Source organism: Didymella exigua (genome assembly GCF_010094145.1).
Source record: "Didymella exigua CBS 183.55 unplaced genomic scaffold M421scaffold_10, whole genome shotgun sequence".
Lineage (NCBI taxonomy): Eukaryota > Fungi > Ascomycota > Dothideomycetes > Pleosporales > Didymellaceae > Didymella > Didymella exigua.
The window spans coordinates 383157-404000 of record NW_022984784.1 but is presented as its reverse complement, the minus strand read 5'-3'; the positions used below and the strand labels follow the sequence as shown (position 1 = coordinate 404000).

At 55.3% G+C, this 20844-nt stretch overlaps 8 protein-coding genes across 8 annotated transcripts; 5 read left to right on the top strand and 3 right to left on the bottom strand.

Annotated features, from left to right (window-relative positions):
• The first annotated feature begins 3562 nt into the window (after positions 1-3562).
• Positions 3563-4775, top strand: M421DRAFT_126334 (uncharacterized protein). Its single transcript, XM_033587336.1, has 2 exons — positions 3563-4170; positions 4222-4775. The coding sequence occupies exons 1-2, from the start codon at positions 3680-3682 to the stop codon at positions 4502-4504; spliced, it is 774 nt and encodes a 257-aa protein (XP_033449916.1). The 5' UTR covers positions 3563-3679; the 3' UTR covers positions 4505-4775.
• A 149-nt stretch (positions 4776-4924) lies between these two features.
• Positions 4925-9611, top strand: M421DRAFT_419445 (ATP-dependent DNA helicase). The gene is made up of 3 exons (XM_033592118.1): positions 4925-5235; positions 5291-8497; positions 8551-9611. The coding sequence occupies exons 1-3, from the start codon at positions 4939-4941 to the stop codon at positions 9481-9483; spliced, it is 4437 nt and encodes a 1478-aa protein (XP_033449915.1). The 5' UTR covers positions 4925-4938; the 3' UTR covers positions 9484-9611.
• Positions 9612-9934: 323 nt separating this feature from the next.
• On the top strand, positions 9935-11386 carry M421DRAFT_419444 (putative phosphomannomutase). Its single transcript, XM_033592117.1, has 3 exons — positions 9935-10179; positions 10344-10591; positions 10672-11386. Exons 1-3 carry the CDS (start codon positions 10078-10080, stop codon positions 11138-11140), a joined length of 819 nt encoding a protein of 272 aa, XP_033449914.1. The 5' UTR covers positions 9935-10077; the 3' UTR covers positions 11141-11386.
• Positions 11336-12559, bottom strand: M421DRAFT_419443 (uncharacterized protein). Its single transcript, XM_033592116.1, has 2 exons — positions 12027-12559; positions 11336-11965 (listed from the first exon to the last, which is right to left on the bottom strand). Exons 1-2 carry the CDS (start codon positions 12219-12221, stop codon positions 11501-11503), a joined length of 660 nt encoding a protein of 219 aa, XP_033449913.1. The 5' UTR covers positions 12222-12559; the 3' UTR covers positions 11336-11500.
• A 603-nt stretch (positions 12560-13162) lies between these two features.
• M421DRAFT_60016 (uncharacterized protein) lies at positions 13163-15833 on the top strand (the record flags this gene model as incomplete). Its single annotated transcript, XM_033595738.1, has 4 exons — positions 13163-13229; positions 13389-13774; positions 13821-14384; positions 14433-15833. 4 exons carry the CDS (start codon positions 13163-13165, stop codon positions 15831-15833), a joined length of 2418 nt encoding a protein of 805 aa, XP_033449912.1.
• A 353-nt stretch (positions 15834-16186) lies between these two features.
• Positions 16187-17281, bottom strand: M421DRAFT_60160 (structural constituent of cytoskeleton; the record flags this gene model as incomplete). The annotated part of the gene is made up of 1 exon (XM_033595756.1): positions 16187-17281. The coding sequence occupies one exon, from the start codon at positions 17279-17281 to the stop codon at positions 16187-16189; it is 1095 nt and encodes a 364-aa protein (XP_033449911.1).
• Positions 17282-17658: 377 nt separating this feature from the next.
• On the top strand, positions 17659-18384 carry M421DRAFT_60168 (uncharacterized protein; the record flags this gene model as incomplete). The annotated part of the gene is made up of 1 exon (XM_033595759.1): positions 17659-18384. The coding sequence occupies one exon, from the start codon at positions 17659-17661 to the stop codon at positions 18382-18384; it is 726 nt and encodes a 241-aa protein (XP_033449910.1).
• A 328-nt stretch (positions 18385-18712) lies between these two features.
• Positions 18713-20767, bottom strand: M421DRAFT_91491 (uncharacterized protein; the record flags this gene model as incomplete). Its single annotated transcript, XM_033597951.1, has 1 exon — positions 18713-20767. The coding sequence occupies one exon, from the start codon at positions 20765-20767 to the stop codon at positions 18713-18715; it is 2055 nt and encodes a 684-aa protein (XP_033449909.1).
• Positions 20768-20844: the final 77 nt, after the last annotated feature.

Below are 20844 nucleotides of genomic sequence, written 5' to 3'. Positions count from 1 at the left end.
ATCTGAGGCTCTGCCCTTGCGCCGCCATCCAGCAGCTGCTCAAGGACCCGGTGCTTCCTCTGCTCTACGGCATTCACGATGGCAGACCGGCCACCTTGAGCCTTGGAGGCTGCTTGGTGTCGCGGCGCCCAAGATGGCGCCATTGGCGAGTCAAGTCTCGAATGGTCGTACTTTGTGGAAGAGTGCATGCTCTCAGCCATGTAACGTTCGTGCACGCTAAGCTCAGCCATCTTTTCCTCCATCAGCATCCTGGACCGATGTGAGTCCTCAGATAATAGGTCCTCGTAAACAGGTTCCGAGTGGTACCGGGCAGGGTTTGTGCCACTGGTGTACATTGTGTCGCGGACAGAACCAGCTGTGTCGCTCGAGCGGACGCTCGGTGCTCTCCAATTCTTGTGCAAGTCGACAATTCCAGGGGAAAGACCAAGGTCCTCATCATGGCGCAATGCCCTTTCGCTTGTGTACTGTCGTACATTGGGACTGAAAGAATGCGAATTTGTAGGGCCGGGTCGCAGGTCGCTCAACGATGGTCTGTCTGTGAGACGACTTGGAGGCAGAAGTGACTCAGCGGGAGGCGAGACATCCTTCGCAGGAGGGCTGGGGAGACGCGTTTCTGGCGGAGGGCCGATTGGTGGTAGAGAAGGCGCCCTGCCGGGATTGATGCGCTCAAGTGCAGCGATCAAACCAGCATAGCCAATGCCCATGGTAGCATCTGCTTTGGCGTCGCCCATAGTCCAGCGAAACATAGCGGAGCTGACCTTCAGCAAATCCCGGCTCCTCGATAAAGTTGTGCGCATTTTGCCGACATCAGTGTCTGCAAACATCATGCGAAATCGTCGTCCCAAACCGCCACCCTTTCCAGCATCGTTGTCGACAAACTTGACTACCATTTGTTGTAGGATAGTGAACTCGTCGCTGATCTGACGAAATCGCCTGTCTAGTTCCTGGGTGACCTCTACAGGAATGGCATGGCGGGGGTTCTTGACAGACTCAGTAAGTCCAGCTTCAATGGACCATAGTAAGCGACAAAGCTCAATGAAATCTGTGGCGAGAGCTTCAAATCCTGGGATGGCATTCTTGGATGTGCCGAGGTACTCGAGCATGCGAATGGAGAGGGTGTTGCCTTGAGTAGTGACTCGCTGGCATAGCTGGATGGATGTCTCTTTCTTAGGTGGAGCCATGGCAACAGCAAAAAGAAAAGAACAATGTGGAAAGAACGGAGCGATTCGGTCGCAGGAGACGGGACGTCTCTCACTTTTTGTTCCTGACTACGAGCTTTGCCCCAGTCTTTGTTCCATGGTTAAGCTCGCCGTCCGCCCGCTCTAGGCCACGCGAGTACAACCCCTTCACAAGCGCTTCCAAGCTTCGTAACGTCAGTCCGCGAATCATCTGTTTTTACATGGTGAAACTTTGGTATAGACTCGAAGACAGCCGACGGCTTCGGAATAGAGTTCAGATCATCGCCTGCCCCGGAGCCAGCGCTAGACCCACTCGCTTGTGCAGCCAGCCAGATGGCGTAGATCCGCCTCATTCCAGGAAGATCCCAGGAAGAGGTCACGAGCTGACAGCCGCACTGCCACGTGGGCATGTACGCACACTTAGAGTTGATTCTGAACGGGTTCCATGTGCGGACTTTGCGTTGCTTCATCTGCTGATTACTGCAACAGGGTGTGAAACTCTCTCAAGAGTAATCGCAGATATGACTTCAGGTCCACTTCACAAACCGACAAGGATGCCTCCCGTGCCGCCACCAAACTTAGCGTATCTCATACGCAGCCTGTGCATCCTCCAGGATTGCTGTTGTGACTTTTAGCTGGCTTTGCATCTCGTGTGACCCCCCGAACCCGATCGTAAATCAACATCACGGGCGCCAGAATTATTGAGTCTCGTAGTATAAGTTTTCCAGGTACCCTTAAAAGATGCGGTACTGCCCGTTTTGTCAACAGTTAACCGCGGGCACATCTACATTCATTGACCTTGCAACGCAACTGTCCATAGACTTGCCCGCGTATTGACGGATACGGAAACCGAGCCACCTGTTCGTTGGCAAGGCGGCCATGTTTTAAAAACGCTGAACCATACAAAACAAACCATACCACGTCTAACCGCCACATTTCGAGATCCCCAATCTCCCATGAGCGGTTGTGTGTTTGGGCTAGTTGGTGATTTGCATACCTCAGTGGATCCTGCCGTTATAGAGCGCCGCGTCAAACAACGTCGCCTAGAACCTTCATCTCGTGTTGATCTGTCATAACGCAATAGATTTCCGTATTCTCAAACTTGCCGCCCAATGTTGGGTTCGAGGTTCTCGGGGAACGCCACACCTGGATAGAGCGAGCTTGAGCCCCCTTTCGCAAGTTTTGAACCGCAGGCTCGAGATCCGTTCCCGCGGAGACCTGTTTGTATCTAGGCATTGCTGTGCCTCTTACTCTGTAGGTTCGGTGAAGAGGAACACTTGGGCCAGGCGAGGCGAATCTGCCCTCGGAGGCATCGCCGTCAGCGATCGTGTTTGTCCGGAAGACCTGCTCGACCCAACATTGACCTGAACATAGCCTGATTTCCATATGGCCGCCGTGGGAGAATTTTTCCATTGGGTGGCTGCGCTGTAATTTTTCCGTTTCTGACTGGCGCTGCAAGGTTTGGCTGTTGGCTTTAGGGGCTCGGGATTGCAGCCCATTAGCGTGACAGATGCAAACATTCTAGTCGCTTGTGTCAGCCGTCAAGCCAAGCTGTCCCGCGCTTGTCTATCGAAAGCAGTTCGCCAACAACACGGCAGAGGTCAACCATTATTAAACGTGAAGGGTGCCCAACACAAGGGATTGCCGTGCTGCAGCTCCTACGACGCAGCAGATTTGCTGCTGGGTGTGCGAGACTACGCTGTCATGATAGTTGACGAATCGAATGCGAGAGCAAATAAGAGGGTTGCAGAACAGTGCATGAGCCTGCATCTGCATCTGCAAAGATCGTTTGTTGTGCGATGGTGTTCGGTTCGCAACGATCTCCTGTGCCGGGTCCGTGTTGTTACATACTGGTGGCTGAGCGTCATTTCAATCCACCTCCGTATCCACGCTATTGGTACCAAGGCGGCTAAGGAGATGCAAATCTGCCGCGCCATAGCGTGTGGAACCCGGCAATATAGACCTTTCCAACTTTCCCCCGCTGCAGTCTCTTTTGTTCGTCATTTGCCAAGGCTCAAATGTTGTACAATGAAATTTTGCGAAAGAATATTGAAGCTGCTGCAAGTGCGTTTCAGTAAGGCTGGGGACAGCGTGACCGAGCGCTTGAGATGCGGCACGGCAGATCGAACAGATCTATCCCAGGAAGCCCAGGCCGGCGCGCCTTTTGATGCACCCCTGGGGGGCTGCCCACAACACACAAGTAATACAACCCCGCTGCGCGTACTTCCGAGAGAGCTTATCAACCTGCCAAAGGGACATCCGTGTGAGACTGTGACTGCGAGAAACCGAGTTCATGTCTTATTGTGCAGCGGCTATCTCCGAATCGCGAATTTAAGCTCAGTAGAGGCAGCAAAGCAGGTGGCGGGCTAACCAGCTGTATACTGGCGCAGGTCGTGTCTTTGTTCTACAGAACGAGGAGACTACTCATGCATGAGTCTTGAGAGATGGCACGCTCGAAGATGGCTCGCTCTGGAGGAACCACGTGCTAGCGTGTTTTGGCAATGCCAAGACCAATCTCTCACGCAGAACGTCGAGGTCCATCAAAGCAGCTGTGTCATTACCACAACTACCCCACCACTATGGACGAGCAAATGATCTCGAGCGACACAATAGCCGCTGATCTGCCGAGCTTCGATATTGCGAACGCACTGAGGACTCCACACAACGCGCGCCTCTATGGGGAAGTGCAGAACCTCAAGAAACTCATCAATGAGCTGGTAGACTACCAGACCGCACACCCTTTGAACGAGCAGGCATCCGCCGAAAGTGAGAGGCAGGTACAGGCGGAAATCGGCAAGAGGGAAAAGTACATTAGGGCGCAACTCTCAGTCATCAAAACTTTATACCGACAAAGCGTGCTGCGTGTTCGCGAGGAGAAAGCAAACACCGCAGATGTCAAGGCGGTGAACGATGCGTTGATTTTGGGACTGCACAATCTCAAATATGAGGAGCAATCATTACGATCTGAGATCTCAGCTGCAGAGAATTATGAGTTTGTAGGACCCTGCACACGAGAGAGTGCAATAGAGCTAACAAGGCACAGCCACAAGTACATGAAGCTCCCTCTCATAAGCGCCGAACAGTATCTCGAAGGATTCCCTGAGCACAGAGAGCTCTCTGAGCACGATCTCACAACGGTGCGCATCGAGCACGAACACCAAGTCCGCCTGAAGTTGGAAGAGAGGAGACAGGAAAAGCTCAAACAGAAGCAAAAGCTTATAGCGGAAGTCAAGAAGGGTAAAGACGATCTCACAAAGCTCGACACCATGGTGGAAAAGTTCATTGAGGCTGCTGAGCCCATCAAGAAGGTGCTTGCTACAGAGTAGTCGTCTTCTACGGCAGCGAATAAGGCTTGGAATTTGGCGTTTGATACCCTATACAGCGAACAAAAGCTCAATCGACAGTTTTTCAGAACATTGCCTCTGACCTCACTGTGCTGTCAAACTACACTTGCGCTGTGCATTGCGAACCGAGGCAGGCGCAAAGCTTTGCCACTGAAATTGGTGAGGAACATTCCAACATTGTTCTCATCAAGGCACCATTCCCGCATAACAGTTCAGCAGACATGTACTTCTGCACAGGTCAACGACATCCTGGACGATCTCTCGCGAAGCCACTTTGCTGACGCCATTGGTGAGACGGCTGCCTGCGCTTGACATCCCTGCAACATCCTCTATCGATAAGCCTAGCGTCCATCTACGGCGTCCGTGTCAAGCATCGTTGCTCTCCGAGTCCACTTCCTTTGCCTCAGTCGCTGAGCATGGCTTGCTTTAACGTCGAGGCAGAGGTTGTGGCACTGGTATCGCAGGTTATCAGCGACCACTCTGGAGTCAGTTCAAGAGGCGCAGCAGACCCCACTACCCCAAACTCCCAGGACAACGTCCAGAGCCTCGAAACCCTGCATGCTCTTTTAACCACAGAAGACAGTCCACAGAACGAGTGCAACGAACGACCGCAGAAAAGACGCAGGATCGACGCAAGAGTCAAAAATGAAGACCACCCTGCATACTTTCCTGTGGACCGGAGCGTGACTCTTGCCGAAGTCTCCATTAACTTAGTAGGGTCATTCCTTGAGTGCTGCATCACCAGGTCTCAGACTAACGAGTTCTTAGACCCTCGCTCCCAGTCTGGCTTCTGTACAGCCTGCGCTACCAGCATTGAAGATTGGAAAGCCTGTCGTTCTCCACCTGGAGACTCTCTCTGACCTTGGAGATGGTCAGGCTAGGATTCTACTGGTCGAACCACTCTCAAACCTGAGCGTTGACATTCTCGCCATAATCGACATTGCTTCTTTACAGTCCATCAAGCCTCACATCAAGGTTGCCGAATCGTTAGCATGTGTACAACATGGCCGAAAGATTCGAACAAAGCCTCGTGCGGCCTTCTCTCGATGCTCCCTCGCACCGTCATCTACGTCGCCGCACACATACAAGTTAAATGTGCAAATTCGCTGGCTCTTGGACATTTCCGTTGTCGAAGACCCCTCTGTGAGCGCCCATATCATGAAGGAGGATCTGCGGTTGCTGTCGAGATATTTTCAGGACGTAACTGCACGGTCCGACATACCTTGGGCACTCTCGGACTTCTACAATTCAGTACACGTTCCGCCAGCAGACCTGCACATATCTCCCCAGATCCAACACAAGCTGGTGGACACGATCTTATACCCATTCCAGCAGAGAGCTGTTGACTGGTTGTTGCGACGAGAAGGCGTGGCATATTCGACAACTGGGCAACTCGAGCCGTTTGTAGAGGACGTCACACCTGCGTCGTTCAGTCTGACCCATGCGGCTGATGGATCCACATGCTATGTCAGTGGTCTTCGGGGTATGATTGTGGCCGACCTTAATACTGCCAAAGGTGACGCGCTACAATCACTGAGAGGTGGTATTTTGGCAGAGGAAATGGGTCTCGGTAAGACTGTTGAGCTCATTGCATTGATCTCACATCACAAGCGCCGAATCCGAGACGCAAAAGTGTTTGATATGAACATCGCGGCGCATGTTCAGGTGTCAGGCGCAACACTCATTATTACTCCACCCAGTATCCTGGAGCAGTGGCGAAGTGAGCTACATATGCATGCGCCCGACCTCAAAGTTCTTCACTATAAAGGACTGCCAGCATCGAGTGCGTCGAATAAAGAGCATGCCGAAGCGACGGTTGGAGAATTATTGCGCTACGACGTAGTCCTTACGACATACGGTATACTATCGAAGGAAATCCACTATGCTACACCCCCGCCTGATCGTTCTTCCCGACATGCAAAACGCCATGAACGTCGAAAAAGTCCGCTAGTCGAGATATCGTGGTGGAGAGTCTGTTTGGATGAGGCCCAGATGGTCGAGAGTGGTGTCAGCAATGCAGCTAAAGTTGCGCGCTTCATCCCTCGATGCAATGCATGGGCCATTTCTGGTACACCTTTGCGAAAGGACGTACAAGACTTGCGCGGTCTACTGACGTTCCTGAGATGCGATACCTTCGCCCAAAATAAGATGGTGTGGGGACGCTTGGACAAGTCATCATTCTACGCCATATTCAATCAGATTACCTTACGGCACACCAAGGACAAAGTGCGCGACGATCTCCATCTTCCTCCACAGAAACGTGCCGTCATTACAATTCCGTTCACTGCAATCGAGGAGCAGAACTACGCGGACCTGGTTCGCCAAATGTGCGATGAGTGCTGGCTGAATTCAGAAGGAGAGCCCTTCGATGCGAACAGTGAAGCCACCAGCACAGAAACAATTGAGCGAATGCGCGAGTGGCTGGTCCGCCTGAGACAAACATGCTTGCATGCTCATGTCGGACGCAAGAACAAGCGAGCCCTAGGCGCGAGGAATGGACCCTTGCGGACGGTCCACGAAGTGTTGGAGATCATGATTGATCAGAACAGTGCCAAATGGAAATCAGAGGCGCGCGAGATGATCGTCAACCGTATCAAGCAGGGCCACGTCATGGCGTATGCTGGTAACGTTGATAACCGCGCAGAGACTGCACTACCCTTCTATACCAAAGCTCTGGAGGAGGCTAAGGACTACGTCCTTATGTGTCGACAGGAATTAGGGTTGGAGCAACAGAAATTGGGCGTGTCAGCAAACATACTTGATCAGGACGAAGTCTCTGATGCCGAAGCAGTCGAGCGAGACAACCTTGGAACTATCTCCGCTCTCCGCAGATCCTTGCGATCATTCTTGGAACTCGAACATATGTGCAGGTTCTTCATTGCCACGGCCCATCATCAGATCAAAAACTACCTCGAAACACAACAGCCAGATACCGAGCATGCCTTACGCGAAGAACGACTAGAGACAGAGTGGTACAATCAGGCGAAGATCATCCGACGTGAGCTCCTTGTAGACATCAAGAACACCACGCAACGGCAGATGAAGAAAGTCGAGAACGGAAAGCTCCATCAGTTGCCTAGTATTGACGACCTTCCAGATCTCGGCGGCATCGAAAGCCGTCGTGCGTTAGATACGATTGATGAGATCAGCGACTTCTTGAATTCGCAATCAACAAAGATTCAGAAGTGGCGGACGAAGATTGTTGATGTACTACTACTACGCCTCACGGACGACGATGACGATATGGAAATCACAGGAGAAGAATATGAGAATTCTTTGAAGGCACAAGACGAGCTGTATGTGGCTATCATGGCGCTTCGTACCCTTGTTGCGGATCGCCATCTTGCAATCCACGGTTTACGAGACAATCTCATTGACGAAGAACTGAAGACTGCTGAAAAGAGAGCTCGATATAAAGGCGATGAAGGTGATCGTGGCCACGCTCCCGAGCTCCTACTTGAGTTTGCAAAGCAGCGACGGGAGTTAATGTCAACTCTTCACGGAAGCTCACTGAAAGGTGTGATAGCGGAGCTCCGATCAAAGATCACTCCCTTAGAGTGGAGGGCCGAGAACAACGACGACCGTGCTGCAGTTGAAGTTGCTGTGCTTCAGAGGCATTTGAGCAGCGTTCAGAGCATCATGTCGCAGCAAAGTAAGGTCTTAGTGGAAATGGAGAAGGAACAAGAGCTGTTCCGCAGTGCTATGAACCAACGTCTGGAGTACTATCGACAATTCCAGCATATCTCGGACACCGTGGCAGCATATAAGGAGAAGCTTGATGAGAAGTTCGACCAAGCTGCTTTCCAGATCTTTGAGTACCGTCGAAATAAGGGTGCAGAAGGTGTAAACGCTATGAAAGGAAAGCACGCATATTTGATGAACTTGCGGGCTGAGGATCAAAAGAGTGCGGGTGCGGACTGTATCATCTGTCAAGAAACCATCGAAATTGGTGTTCTCACAAACTGTGGACACAAGGTAAGTCAATACATATCGAACTTTGCAGCAAACGTCACTGATGGACACTTTAGTACTGCAAAGAGTGTATCAACCAGTGGTGGCACGCCCATCGAACTTGTCCGCTTTGCAAGCAAAAGCTGAAGAGCTCCGATTTTAAAGATATCAGTCTAAAGCCCAGCGCGGTCCCCACAAACCCCAGCTCACCAGCCCCAGAAAGCTCTCCACAGGTTGCAACACCAAAGGCAACCGACATGTCCATCTACACAGATCTCAGCGACAGCACCCTCAAAGAAATCAAATTGATCGACCTTCCCGGATCATACGGCTCCAAGATTGACATGCTTGCGAGACACCTCCTTTGGCTGCGCGCCAACGACCCCGGCGCAAAATCCGTTATTTTCAGCCAGTACCGCGACTTCCTCGATGTACTCGAGTCTGCATTCCGCGCCTGGAAAATTGGGACCTCAAATATCCGCGAAAAGGATGGCATCGCGAAGTTCAAGCAAGACCCAGCTATCGAGGCCTTCTTTCTAGACGCAAAAAGCGACTCCAGTGGTCTTAATCTCGTCAACGCGACGTACGTCTTCCTTTGCGAACCTCTCATCAATCCCGCCATCGAGCTACAGGCCATCGCCCGCGTACACCGCATCGGTCAGCAGCGCTCAACCACAGTTTTCATGTATCTGATCAGCAATACCGTCGAGGAGGCTATTTACGATATCTCCGTTGCCCGCCGCCTGGAGCACATGCGTAGCTCTGATCCTAGTGAGAGTGTCCCGGTGTCCGGCAAAACGAGCCCTGTGCATATGCAGGAGAGAGGTCTAGAAAAAGCGAACTCGAAAGAGATGGAGGCTGCGCCACTGAAACAACTGCTTAGTAAAGGGGGCGGAGGCGAGGCGGTGAAGAACGATGATTTGTGGCATTGTCTATTTGGGAAACCAAGAAGGGAGGTCGGAGAGGGGGTAGTGAGTGAGGAGCAGATGAGGGTGGTGAATGGGCTGTGAGAGGTAATTAGTGGACGATAGCGTTGGGATCTTTTGGCATACCCTTCATAAGTCTTATTTCGCGAATTTGATGCTGAACTGCATTCGAGAACCTGAGTCTGAGTGGCCGAATACAGTTCAGATGCTATCCACTAAAGATGTGTCCTATGAGCTGATCATCGAGGTCCTCAACGTATCGGACGCTTTTTGGTCACAATGCTGAGTAACGTGTTGCTGAACCTCAAAAGGTTCGGTAAGTGGTGAGCTTTTTGAAGTATGGAAGGGCCTGCGCTGGGGGATCCTTGTCAGCATTAACACCTAATTTGTATCGGTTCATCTCAACCGTCTAGTGAAAGTTCAAGATTCGTGGTGCTTTCGAGCATCGCAACTGCCCTATGGTGGACCCTGACTAATCGCAAGTGGGTTAGAACCAACCCCACACGTCCCGAGGCGGTGAACGCGTAAGGCCCCGCCAAAAGACACGAAGTTCAATTAGAGCTCTCTTACATACTCTCGCTGATTCCGCTTGTTCCTTAGTTCTGCTATTGAACAGCTGCCAGTTATACATTAGTTCATACGGTGATTCCACGAACCAACATCAACACACAGTTCAAGATGGCTGCCGCAGCTTCAGTTTACCCGCCGCTTCATCAGCGCCCGGTGAAGAACACGGTTCTTCTGTTCGACGTCGATGACACACTCACAAAGCCTCGCCAGGTAAGAAACTCTGCTTTCTGGGACGTTCATGCACCACAACTCGTTGCTCATCCGCTATTACGAACAATCATGTAGCTCAGCAACTCTTCATACTCTCGAGCACCCCAGTCTCCATTCGCGCAACATGCTGCGCGCCGTGACCGCCATACTGACAGCTCACTCAGCTCGTAAAGCCAGAGATGCTTCAGCTGCTCTCCGAGCTCCGTCACAAGGTCGCCATCGGTTTTGTCGGTGGCTCGAACCTCGCGAAACAGCAAGAGCAGCTCGCAACCGCCGACGTCAACGTCACATCTCTCTTCGACTTCTGCTTCGCCGAGAACGGTCTCACAGCATACCGATTGGGAGAGCAACAGGCTAGCCAGAGTTTTATTGGCTGGATCGGGCAGGAGAAGTACAACAAGCTTGTCAAGTGGTACGCGTTCTTGTTCAAGACTGGCTACACGAAACCAGAGCCAACTCCAGATTACGGCAATGCTGATATTAGTCTCCCAGGATCCTCCACTACATCGCCGACCTCGATATTCCCATCAAGCGTGGAACATTCGTTGAGTTCCGCAATGGCATGATCAACGTCTCCCCCATCGGTCGTAACGCCTCAACCGAAGAGCGCAACGAATACCAGAAGTACGACATCGAGAATGACATTCGACCAACAATGGTCCGCAAACTAAAGGAGCAGTTCCCCGACTACGGTCTCACCTACTCCATCGGCGGCCAGATTTCCTTCGACGTCTTCCCCACTGGCTGGGACAAGACATATTGCTTGAATTTCATCGCGCAGGAGAAGGAGAGAGAAGACGGTGTAGACTACCAGACCATCCACTTCTTCGGTGACAAGACATACAAGGGCGGAAACGACTTCGAGATCTACAGCGATGCGAGGACGATTGGTCACTCGGTCAAGAACCCAGATGACACATACGCGCAGCTGCAAGAGCTGCTCAAGTCCTTTCAGCAATAGACGAAGGGGGGGTCGATCGGGCACCGACACGTACACTGTATGCACGTTCTGTGTGGAGAGTTCAATCTGAGCAGGGTTCGAGCATTTGCATGTTATATCACGAATCTGGACACCCATTGAAGTCGAAAGTCCATTCATAGATGTCCGCGCAGCGTACAACAGTCAAAATAATCACAAGTTGTGCTTTGTTGCTTCATAAACAGCACTAATGGTGTAGTATCTCATAAATGGTCTCTACCTGCTATGCTTCCCGTTTTGTCTATCCTGTTTCGTCGCTGCGTGCCTCATTCCTTGTTATACGATGCCTGTGATATGCCCTTCCTTGAATACATGTGACACATGCCTCTTTGTGGCTCAGTCTTACCCGAACGTAGACCTCCAAATCCACCTTATACCTGCCCAGAATCCAATGACCGTGAACACCATCAAAGCAACCATGACGACGATCATCCTGCCTTGGTTCTCGAACGCGTCACTGACCTCCAACCGCGCAATCTTCCTAATCTTTTTATTTAAATGCCAACTCACTTTGCTCTTCTTCTTCCTCCCTTCTCTTGCGGCTCTCGCCTCTCCTGTTCCGTCGAGCTGCCCATCTTTGGGCGCAATGGCGTCATTGGGCTCAACATGCCCAGTCGCTCCACGGCGGCCCCACGTCGAGTCGTTATGGTCCTGGTAGGGCTCAAGGTTGAGCCAAGAGGAGGGGAAGAAGTAGATCAGGTATGAGGACGGCGGAGCGTGAGCTGCGGTGCGGCGGGCGCGGTTTTGGGCGTTCACGAGGAACAGCGAGAGCAGGAACGAGGTGAAGAGGACAGGTGTGAGGATAATCTTAAACAAGCGATTATCAGCATCTGCAGAGCTATAGAATGGTTTCCGAATTCTGGCTCACCCTTTTCAGCAATGGTTCTGGTTTCTGTTCATCATCAAAGCCTGCGCTCAGACTCGGGGAAGGTAATGGCGTTGCTGCAAGCTTTGCAAACTCGTCATCGTGATGCTTCTTATGCCTTCGTCGCGCAGCTGGCGGTGATGGAGGCGGGCTAGGAGGGAGGAACTGCTTTTCGCGGTGCTCGTGTGAGGAAGCCATGGTGTACCGCCAGTCAGGTGTGCAGACAACTGTGGTACACTACGGTGGAGGACCAGGGACAACAGAAGGTCAATGCGAAGCAGTGCAATTAGCAATGATGTAGGTAGGCCAGCACGTTGTCCTAGTAGACGCGCGGCGTGGAGCTTCGCGCGAGCAGTCGCATCTGTTCGTTGTTTTGAGGGCGGTACTCATCGGAACGCGAGGAACGACGTCAGAGTTTCTATCATTGTCTCGGTAGGGCTGCTAGCTTGAGCCCTGCGCAGATCCCAGGGACCGCCCGCTTCTGAGGCACGCCGTCACAGATCCAGACTCTGAACCCCAAGGTAAATCCTTTGAGCGGCGCGGGGTTGAGGTGCTGGGCATTTTATACATCGGTGAATCGGGCACCCGCGGGGGTTCGCCTTATCCGCAATCTCCAGAAATCGTCCGACTAAGGAATAAGCACAGCCTCACCTCGCACTACGCAAATGCTCATTGGTCGATCAAAGCCTGGGAGCTCGCATCCAAGGCCGGAAGCAGCCCGGGTCGCAGCAACATTCTCACCGACGAACACATGGCAGGTTGGCAACGCAGTCATGGTTGCCTAGAGGCTGAAGATATATGCTAGCTGCCCTCAGGCACGCACGTCTCTCAGTCAGCATCGCTCCTTGTGGCGGCAAAGCGGAACCACAAGTCAAAGTGCTGACCTAATACGCGCAGGAACTTTCGTCCGATCCTCTTCGGTTCCCTTTGATTCTACAATCATCGAAGCAGAACGCGTTCTCTGCATTTTTTGACAATTGGGCCTTCTGCACTTCATCGATCTCAACTGAGCAGATAAGCTTTATTTCTGGATTGGATTCGCGTTCATATAGGGCGCGAATTGCATTCAGGAAGCACCGGATCATCCGGACGAACTTTTCGCAGGAACACAAACTTGTGCGAGGAAACCCACCACCAGAATGCCGAAGGAAGACTCGTTGCCGATGCGGAAGAAGATGCGAAAGGGCACGCATAGTTGCTTCGAATGTACGTTCGTCCGGTCTTTGCACCCTGCAGACATTCGTCTTACCTGAACCTTCTTCGATTATTCCTAATACATACTATCAATCGCATTTGCTTCTATCATGTCCCATCTGCCATCTACCGATTTGGCTTCTTCTCTAGTTCATTTCTGATGTATCCTAGGCCGTCGCCGCAAGATCCGATGCATCTTCCAGTCAGACAATCCAGATGTATGCTCGGAATGTTTCGCCAGGGGCAGTCGATGCGTCGATCAGGAGAACGCAAATCCAGATGTAATCGTCGACCACAGGAAGAACCTTCGCGAAAGGGTCTCACGACTAGAGGCTCTTGTCGATTCATTGCTCGAGGACAAAACTGTCAAGTCGGAGAGCCCCAGCAACCAGAGTCAGGCAGAGACGGCGTCACCGAGGAACATGTATACCAAGGATACCTTCCCGCCAACACCACTGTCATCCGAGGCCTCATCAAACGTCTTAAGAGACAGCCAGCGCGTGCCGTCTTCCAGTGGACGTCACCATATTCCTATTCTCTCCGTCTTCGAAGATGCAGTATGTCTCCTGGCAGTCGTTGATTCTCCTTTACTTACATGTACAGCTCAATGATGCCGAAGAGAAAATCAAAGCTCGCATGGGCACCCAGCACAAACCCATGCTTCCACTGCCAAATGACGGAGTTCATGATCGATACACGGTTGTCAACAAACACCCAGACGATCTGCCGGAAGAGTCTCCCGCGGCATCAGCAAAGAGGGAGAGAGTGAAGCAGGCTCTCATTGCTATGCTACCTGCATACGACCAACTCACAAATATACTCACCAGCAACAGCGAGTGGTGGCAAACATGGAGACGAAAGTGCAGCGGCACGTCCGGACCAGAACAGACGCTTGCACAGTTCGCAGCGCAAGCCATAACAAATAGTAACATTGGTGCCATTGGTACTGTCGTCTTGGCTGTTGGCATCTGCTCTTCAGCGGATAACAACGATGTCGAGCGGTACACTGAGGCTGTCGACCGATGGGTGCTTTCGGACGATGAGTACGCTGCAAGCCTCGAGGGCATGGAGTGTCTCATCCTGAAGTCCAAGTGGTTCGCCGATATCGGTCAGCCACGAAGGTCGTGGGTCTGCTACCGCAAGGGGTTGATGTATGCTCAGCTCATGGTATGTCAACTGCTCACACAAGGTACAGGTGACAGCTAATGTTCGCAGGGTCTGCACCGCAAGCGCACGGCATCTGTAGCCCACGAGAGTATCTGGTGGGGACTCTACCATGGCGATCGATTCCTGTCCCTTCTCCTCGGTCTGCCTTACGGGATCAGCGATTCACATTGCGATCTCACGATGCCCAATTTCGATGGAGAGTTCATACACCCGTTGGTCTTCATCACCAACGTGTCCAAACTCGCAGGCCGCGTCATCGATCGCAACCAGGGCGTCGCCGAGCAGTCGTTTGCCTGGGCCTTGCAGCTCGACCAAGAACTCGAAGACCTCTGGAAGAGGCTCGACCCTAGCTGGGTGGACTACTCTGAGCTCCTCGCAACACCAGAGTCCAACGCGGCCGAGCTTCGCGAGCGCATCATGGCGCAGATGATCTACCACCAGATCCGCGTATACCTCCATCTCCCGTTCATGCTCAAGGCAGCCACAAACTCGCGGTTCACATACTCGCGCACTGCCTGTCTCAACGGCTCGCGTGAAGTCCTGCGTCTCTACCAGGCGCTACGCACCGGCACCGTACAGCCGCTGTACGAATGCAAAGCCGTCGACTTCGTCGGCTTCACGTCGGCGGTCCTCATCCAGATCGGGCTGTTCAACTTCGCCGCCGTCAACGCCAACGGCACGCAGGACGCGCACAAGCTGAGAGAAGTCGAAGCCGACATGCGCCTCATCGAGATCAGCATCGACATCTTCCGGCGGGCATCCAGCGAAAAGGGCGGCAAAGTCGCCCTGCAGTCGGCCGAGGTGCTCGAGAAAATGCAAGGCAAGTTCAAGGGCGGCGTCGACGCGGGCACCGGGCCTTGCCAGGACGGCGGTGAATGCCACGATCTCGTCATCCCCTACTTTGGCACGATAACGATCCGCCGCGGCGGCCAGACGCTGAGAGGCATGCCACCACCTCCACCGTGCCTGTCGCCCACAGCAGCCGCGAGCAGCCGCAGCGCCGCATCCGCGCCGGCGCCGCTGCTGTACACGCCGACGAGCGAGAAGAGCGGACTCGACGGCGCAACCGTCTTCTCGGGCGCCCCGACGCAGGCGCTGAACCTGACGCCGGCGAGCTCGCTCTCGGCGCCCACGCACGCGGCCTCGTTCGCGCTCGACCCCAGCCCGTTCGTCTCGTACGACGGGTTCTACAACTTCGGCGCCCTCGCTGACGATGCGGCCGCGGGCGCGGCGGGGAATCCGACGCTGGGCCTCAAGGACGATAGCATGAACAACTACCCGCTGCCGACGAACAACTTTAGCTGGCAGAACATGCCCATGGACATCGATCAGGACTGGAGCTGGTTTCTGAACGATGGCCAGACGCAGGGTGGTGGTGTGGGGGCGCCGGTGCCGGCGCAGGCGGGGACTATGGATGCGTTTAGCACGGGGTTCACTGGGTTTGGGTGAGGGCGGCAATCAGAGTGTGCAGGACAGGGCGAGGGCGGCAATCAGAGGGTGCAGGACAGGGCGAGGGCGGCAATCAGAGGGTGCAGGACAGGGCGAGGGCGGCAATCAGAGGGTGCAGGACAGGGCGAGGGCGGCAATCAGAGTGTGCAGGACAGGGCGAGAGCGGCAATCAGAGTGTGCAGGACAGGGCGAGGTTGGTTTCGGCACGGAGTTGGGGCTTGATATCCGGGTTGTATTCTCCACTTTCGGCGAGGCGAGGATTTGCATGCCGGACTAGTTTGTTTACTGTATGCACGCAGTGTGTGCTTGGCAGATTGACCTAGCCAAAGGCATCTGCTCCTACTACGTCTCGTCTACACATCCCAGATGACAACGCGGCCGTCGACGCCGCTGGAGCTGATCTTGGTGACGCGGCCGCCAGCCTCCTCGTAGCTGCGGATGGTGGTGATGGTGTTCTGGTGGACCGTCTTGAGCTTGGTGTCGTCGGCCGAGTTCTTGCCCTTGAGGTCCATCTGCCGGAACATGTTGAAGGCGCTCTCCTCGCGGGCCTCGGCCAGACCGGGGCGGCCCTTGGTCTCGAGCGAGCCGGCGAGCTGCCAGCCAGCGTCGGAGCCGTGCAGACGGTACGCCTCGCAGTTGTATCCTGCGGCGATGATCTCGTCCTCGGAGCTCCAGACGAGCGACATGAAGGGCAGCACCTGCGTGCTGACGCTGATGACGGCGCTCGGCGGCTGCTCGGGCGCCGAGGGGTAGACGACGGTGAGGGTGCTGTCGTGGCTGGCAAACGCGAGGGCGTTTCCAGAGGGCGAGAAGGCGACGCTGTGGACCCAGCCGGCGGTGTTGTTCAGGAACTCGCCGCACACGGTGTTGAAGGGGAGCCGCTCGCCCCACGCGCTGGGCTCAGGACGCGCGTCGACGCCCTTGACGAAGCTGGACAGGACGCGGGCGTGGCCGTCGGTCGAGCCGGCCGCCAGCAGGACCGAGTTGGGGTGCCAGGCAACGGCGGTGACGGTGCTGCGGATGGGCTTCTTGATGTGCTTGGACACCCACCAGTTGTCCTCCTCCTCAAAGTAGCACACGGGAATCAGGCGCGCCCCGCTGCCGACGGCGAACTTGGTCTCGCTCGGGGCCCACCGGACGCACGTGGCGGCGCGGTTGATGCGCAGCAGGACCAGTGTGGGCTTCCAGCCCTGGGCGCTCGGCTCCCAGACGTAGGCGTTGCGGTCCTGCGAGCACGTGACAATCTTGCCGCTGTTCGGGGCGATGTCGACGCCCGTGACCGTCTTGTCGTGGCCCGTCAGCTCGTCCTGCAGCTTGAAGCCGCCGCCGGATCTGGCGAACAGGTCGACTTGGTTGTCGCGGGCGACGGCGACCGTCTGGCGGTCGGCCGAGAACGAGTGGTCGGCGACCGGGTGGTGGAAGAGGTGGTGCGCTTCGGGGGCCGCCATTGCGAGGGTGGTGAGGGTGGTGAGGGTGGTGAGGGTAGTGAGGGTAGTGGGGGTAGTGAGTGGGGGGAGGCGGTAGGAGACTCTCTACTACTGCCGTGCGTAAGCGAGGTGTGAGAGGCGTGAGGGAGGTGAGGGAGGTGAGGGAGGTGAGAGAGGCGTGACAAGTGTGAGTGGGGCGGTGATGACGGTGCCGGGCGGAGGAGCAGGGGGCCTTCGTCTTGGCTCGCCCCGTCGCTCGTTGCGACCCTCGAAAAAGTCGCGACCAGCGCGTCGACGTCTCCGTTGCGCCGCCCCAGCAGTCCATCACGTCCCGCCGCCCAGCAATCATCGCCGCCGTCCCAGCAACCATCGCCGCCACCCCAGCAATCACTGCCGCCATGATCCTCAGACGCCCGCTCCTCAACGCCTCCTCGGCCGCCGCGGCGCTCCCCAGGACGTGCACGCGCAGCCTGCAGCACAGCATCCCCATGCGCCCCGTCCCCAAACCAACGCCCTTCATCCCCGACCACGCCGCCTTCCTGACCGCAATCGGCCGCGGTCTCTCGGCACACACCGGAAAGATCCCCTCGTGGGAAGCCCTCTTCACCCTCACGTCGCCGCAGCTCAAGGAGCTGGGCGTCGAGCCCGCCCGCTCGCGCCGCTACCTGCTGCACTGGCGCGAGAAGTTCCGCAACGGCGAGTACGGCGTCGGCGGCGACTGCCAGCACGTCGCCGACGGCGTCGCCGAGCTGACCGTCGTCGCCGCCCCGGTGGCCCCGAACCCCCAGCTGGGGAACACCATCAGCCCGCGCTCTGCCGCCGCGACCGCCACGCGCAACCCGGGCACGAGGAGCGTCGTCGTGAACGTGCCTGCTGGCGAGACAGCGGCTGCGCGCGTTGACGCGTTGCCCGCTGTGAGTGGCGTGCTGGTCAAGGGTGCCCGGACGATCAAGGGCAGCTACGTCGAGCCGGTGAAGGGCAGTGAGGGGCTGAGGGCGAGGATACGGCTGCAGGAGGGAATGTGGGAAGACAGGAGAGGGCACAAGATCGATGGTGGCGAGAGGCGGAAGGCAGAAGTCCGGGCGAAGAGGAGGGCGGCGGAGAATAAGGAGAAGGCGAGGTAGTCGGTGTGTGTGGTGTGTATTATACAAGAGGTGTGTGTGGTGTGTATTGTACAAGAGGTGTGTCTGGACCTGTACCGTACCGTACCGTACCATGCCATACCGTCGCATCGAAATCCGAGATACGGTGCGTTTTTCACCGAGGCCTTCCCATCCACCTGACAGACGCAGGTACGTCGTCGAGAGTCGGCAGCAAGCCGTGTACTGCAAGCATCATGCACAATGCTCCCATTCCAACCCCAACGCCAAGATGAAATGGCACCCAAAAAATCTCCCAAAAAATCTCCCAAAAAAATCATCCAAAAAACCACCCCAAAAAATCACCCGCCACCTACGCCTTCCCGTCGTACTTGGCAAACAGCTTCCTGCCCACAACCTCCAGCTCGTCCTCGCTCTCCTCCCACACAACCGCACTCTCATGCACCCCCACAAACTCCATAGCCACTGCTTTGCCCCCGCTGGTCCTACCCTCCTTGCCGCTAAGCAAGAGCCTCAAGTCAACTCTGAGCACCAAATACCCGTTGCCCAGAAACACAACCTCCATCTTGTACCCCTCGACGCTCGTCCTGACCACCGTCGAGCGGAAACCAGCGTGCGGCGGCACTTCGAACGCGCGAATCGAGTACAGCATCGAGCGCGGCGGGATGCTGAGACGCGCTGTGTACGACGTGGGCGAGTCGGAGCCGGCCATGGAGAAGATGCTCAGCGTGCGCCGGCCGTAGCCGTATTTGTCGACGTGCGCGTCCGAGTAAGGCGGGCAGAAGAGTTTCCACACGCCTTCGACCTTGCCAATGGGGACGGGGACGCGCGCTTTGACGGCCGCGGCGACCAGGGTTTCAGCAATCAGCGCGCGCTGCTTTGCGTCTTCCAGCGCGGCCTGGTCGGCTTCGGTGGTGACGACTACTTTGAGCGGGTTCAGGGGGTCGGAGCGGGTCAGGCGCAGGATGTTCTCTTTCTTGGTGCTGCAGCCGCTTGCTTTGATGCCCAGGCAGGGGAGCGGACCGACGGCGTCGTTGGCCTTGCGCCAGGAGAGGAACGAGGCGACGTACTCGAGCTCGTCTGAGAAGTTGACGGACTTCTGCGCTGCCTTGTAGCGCTCAGTGAACTCCTGGGCGGAGGCCTCTTCGTGAGTCTCGCGCCGGACTTTCTTCCTGGCCTCTGGTGCTACGAACGGGTCCGTCTCGGCGCCCGAGCGCGAGTATGGCTTGCCCACGCGTGCAAACAGGTCCCTAATGCTCGGAGTCGTGCCAGCAGATGTCGTCGACCCGGCAGTGGACGCTGCGCGCGAGAAAGGCCTAGGTCGCGGCTTTGCCTCGTCGCTCAGCCGCTGCGTCGTGGTGGCGTACTTGAGCAGGTTCGAAGCCGTCAATGAGACCGTACCGTCAGGCTTGCGCTGAAGCTTATGGTTCTTGTCCAGCGCTGGCGGCGCAGATGAGGGCGCCTCGCTCAGTACAGGCGTAGGAGGTGACAATTTCACCACTTTCTTCGACTTCTTGGATCCCTTGGCCTTGATAGCATCCGTCAGCTTGAAGGGGATCGGTGAGTCGGAAAGGTTGACTGGCGTCTTTGGGAGTTGCGATTCTGGTGTCTCCGCAACGAGAAAGCTCGCGTCTCTACTACCAATCCTTTTCACCTTCGACGCATTGGCCCTGTGCGAAAACGCATTCGGTGGAAGCGGCACAGGTGTCTTCTTGGGTGGCGAAGAGACAATGGGAGGCGAAGAGCGAGTTACTGGGACAGGTATCGGCGGGCGAGCCCGCACGTTGCCAGTGCTGTGCCGTTTGGCCTTCTTTTCCTTTTTTGCCTTCTTGGCGATGTGGTGCGTCTCTTTGGCGATAAGATCGAAGTCGACCGTGTCGATGCTCTTGCGATTCGCCTTGTCCTTTTTGGCCTTCTTCTTGGATGGCTCGTCCTCGCGCTGAGCTGTGACAGGTGGATTGCTGAACACCTCGCGGGCAGCCTTGACTGACGACTGGACGTTTTGAATCATATTTTCGCCCACAAATGATACCGCATGGTCTGATGATCTGCGTTGGGGTGCCCGACCTTCGTTCGCACGCTTGCGCTTCTTGCCTTTGGTGCTGGCGGTAGCTGGTGTCACCTTGATAAGAGGAGTGGATGCTGCCGGTGTGCGGCTGTTCTTCTCTTGCACATCTTGCGTAGCCATGGAGAGCTTCTTCTTTCTCTTCTTAGCGACATCTTCTTGCCGTGTACTGGTGATTTGGCTGTCTTTCCTTGGCCTATCATGGTCACACTTGGGTTTGGGTGGCTCAGGGCTGTTGATTGTGAAGTCCATGCTGTTGAACGATGGGCGTGGTGTGGGCCCTGCGCCGTGCAAGTGATGACTGGGCACAGTGTATAGACCAGTGCTCTTGTTTAGCGTCATGGTGGAGGAGCGTAAGCTTGAAGCTGGCGTTCACAAACGATTCACTTCGAGCTGTAGCTTGAGAGCTTGAATTCAGA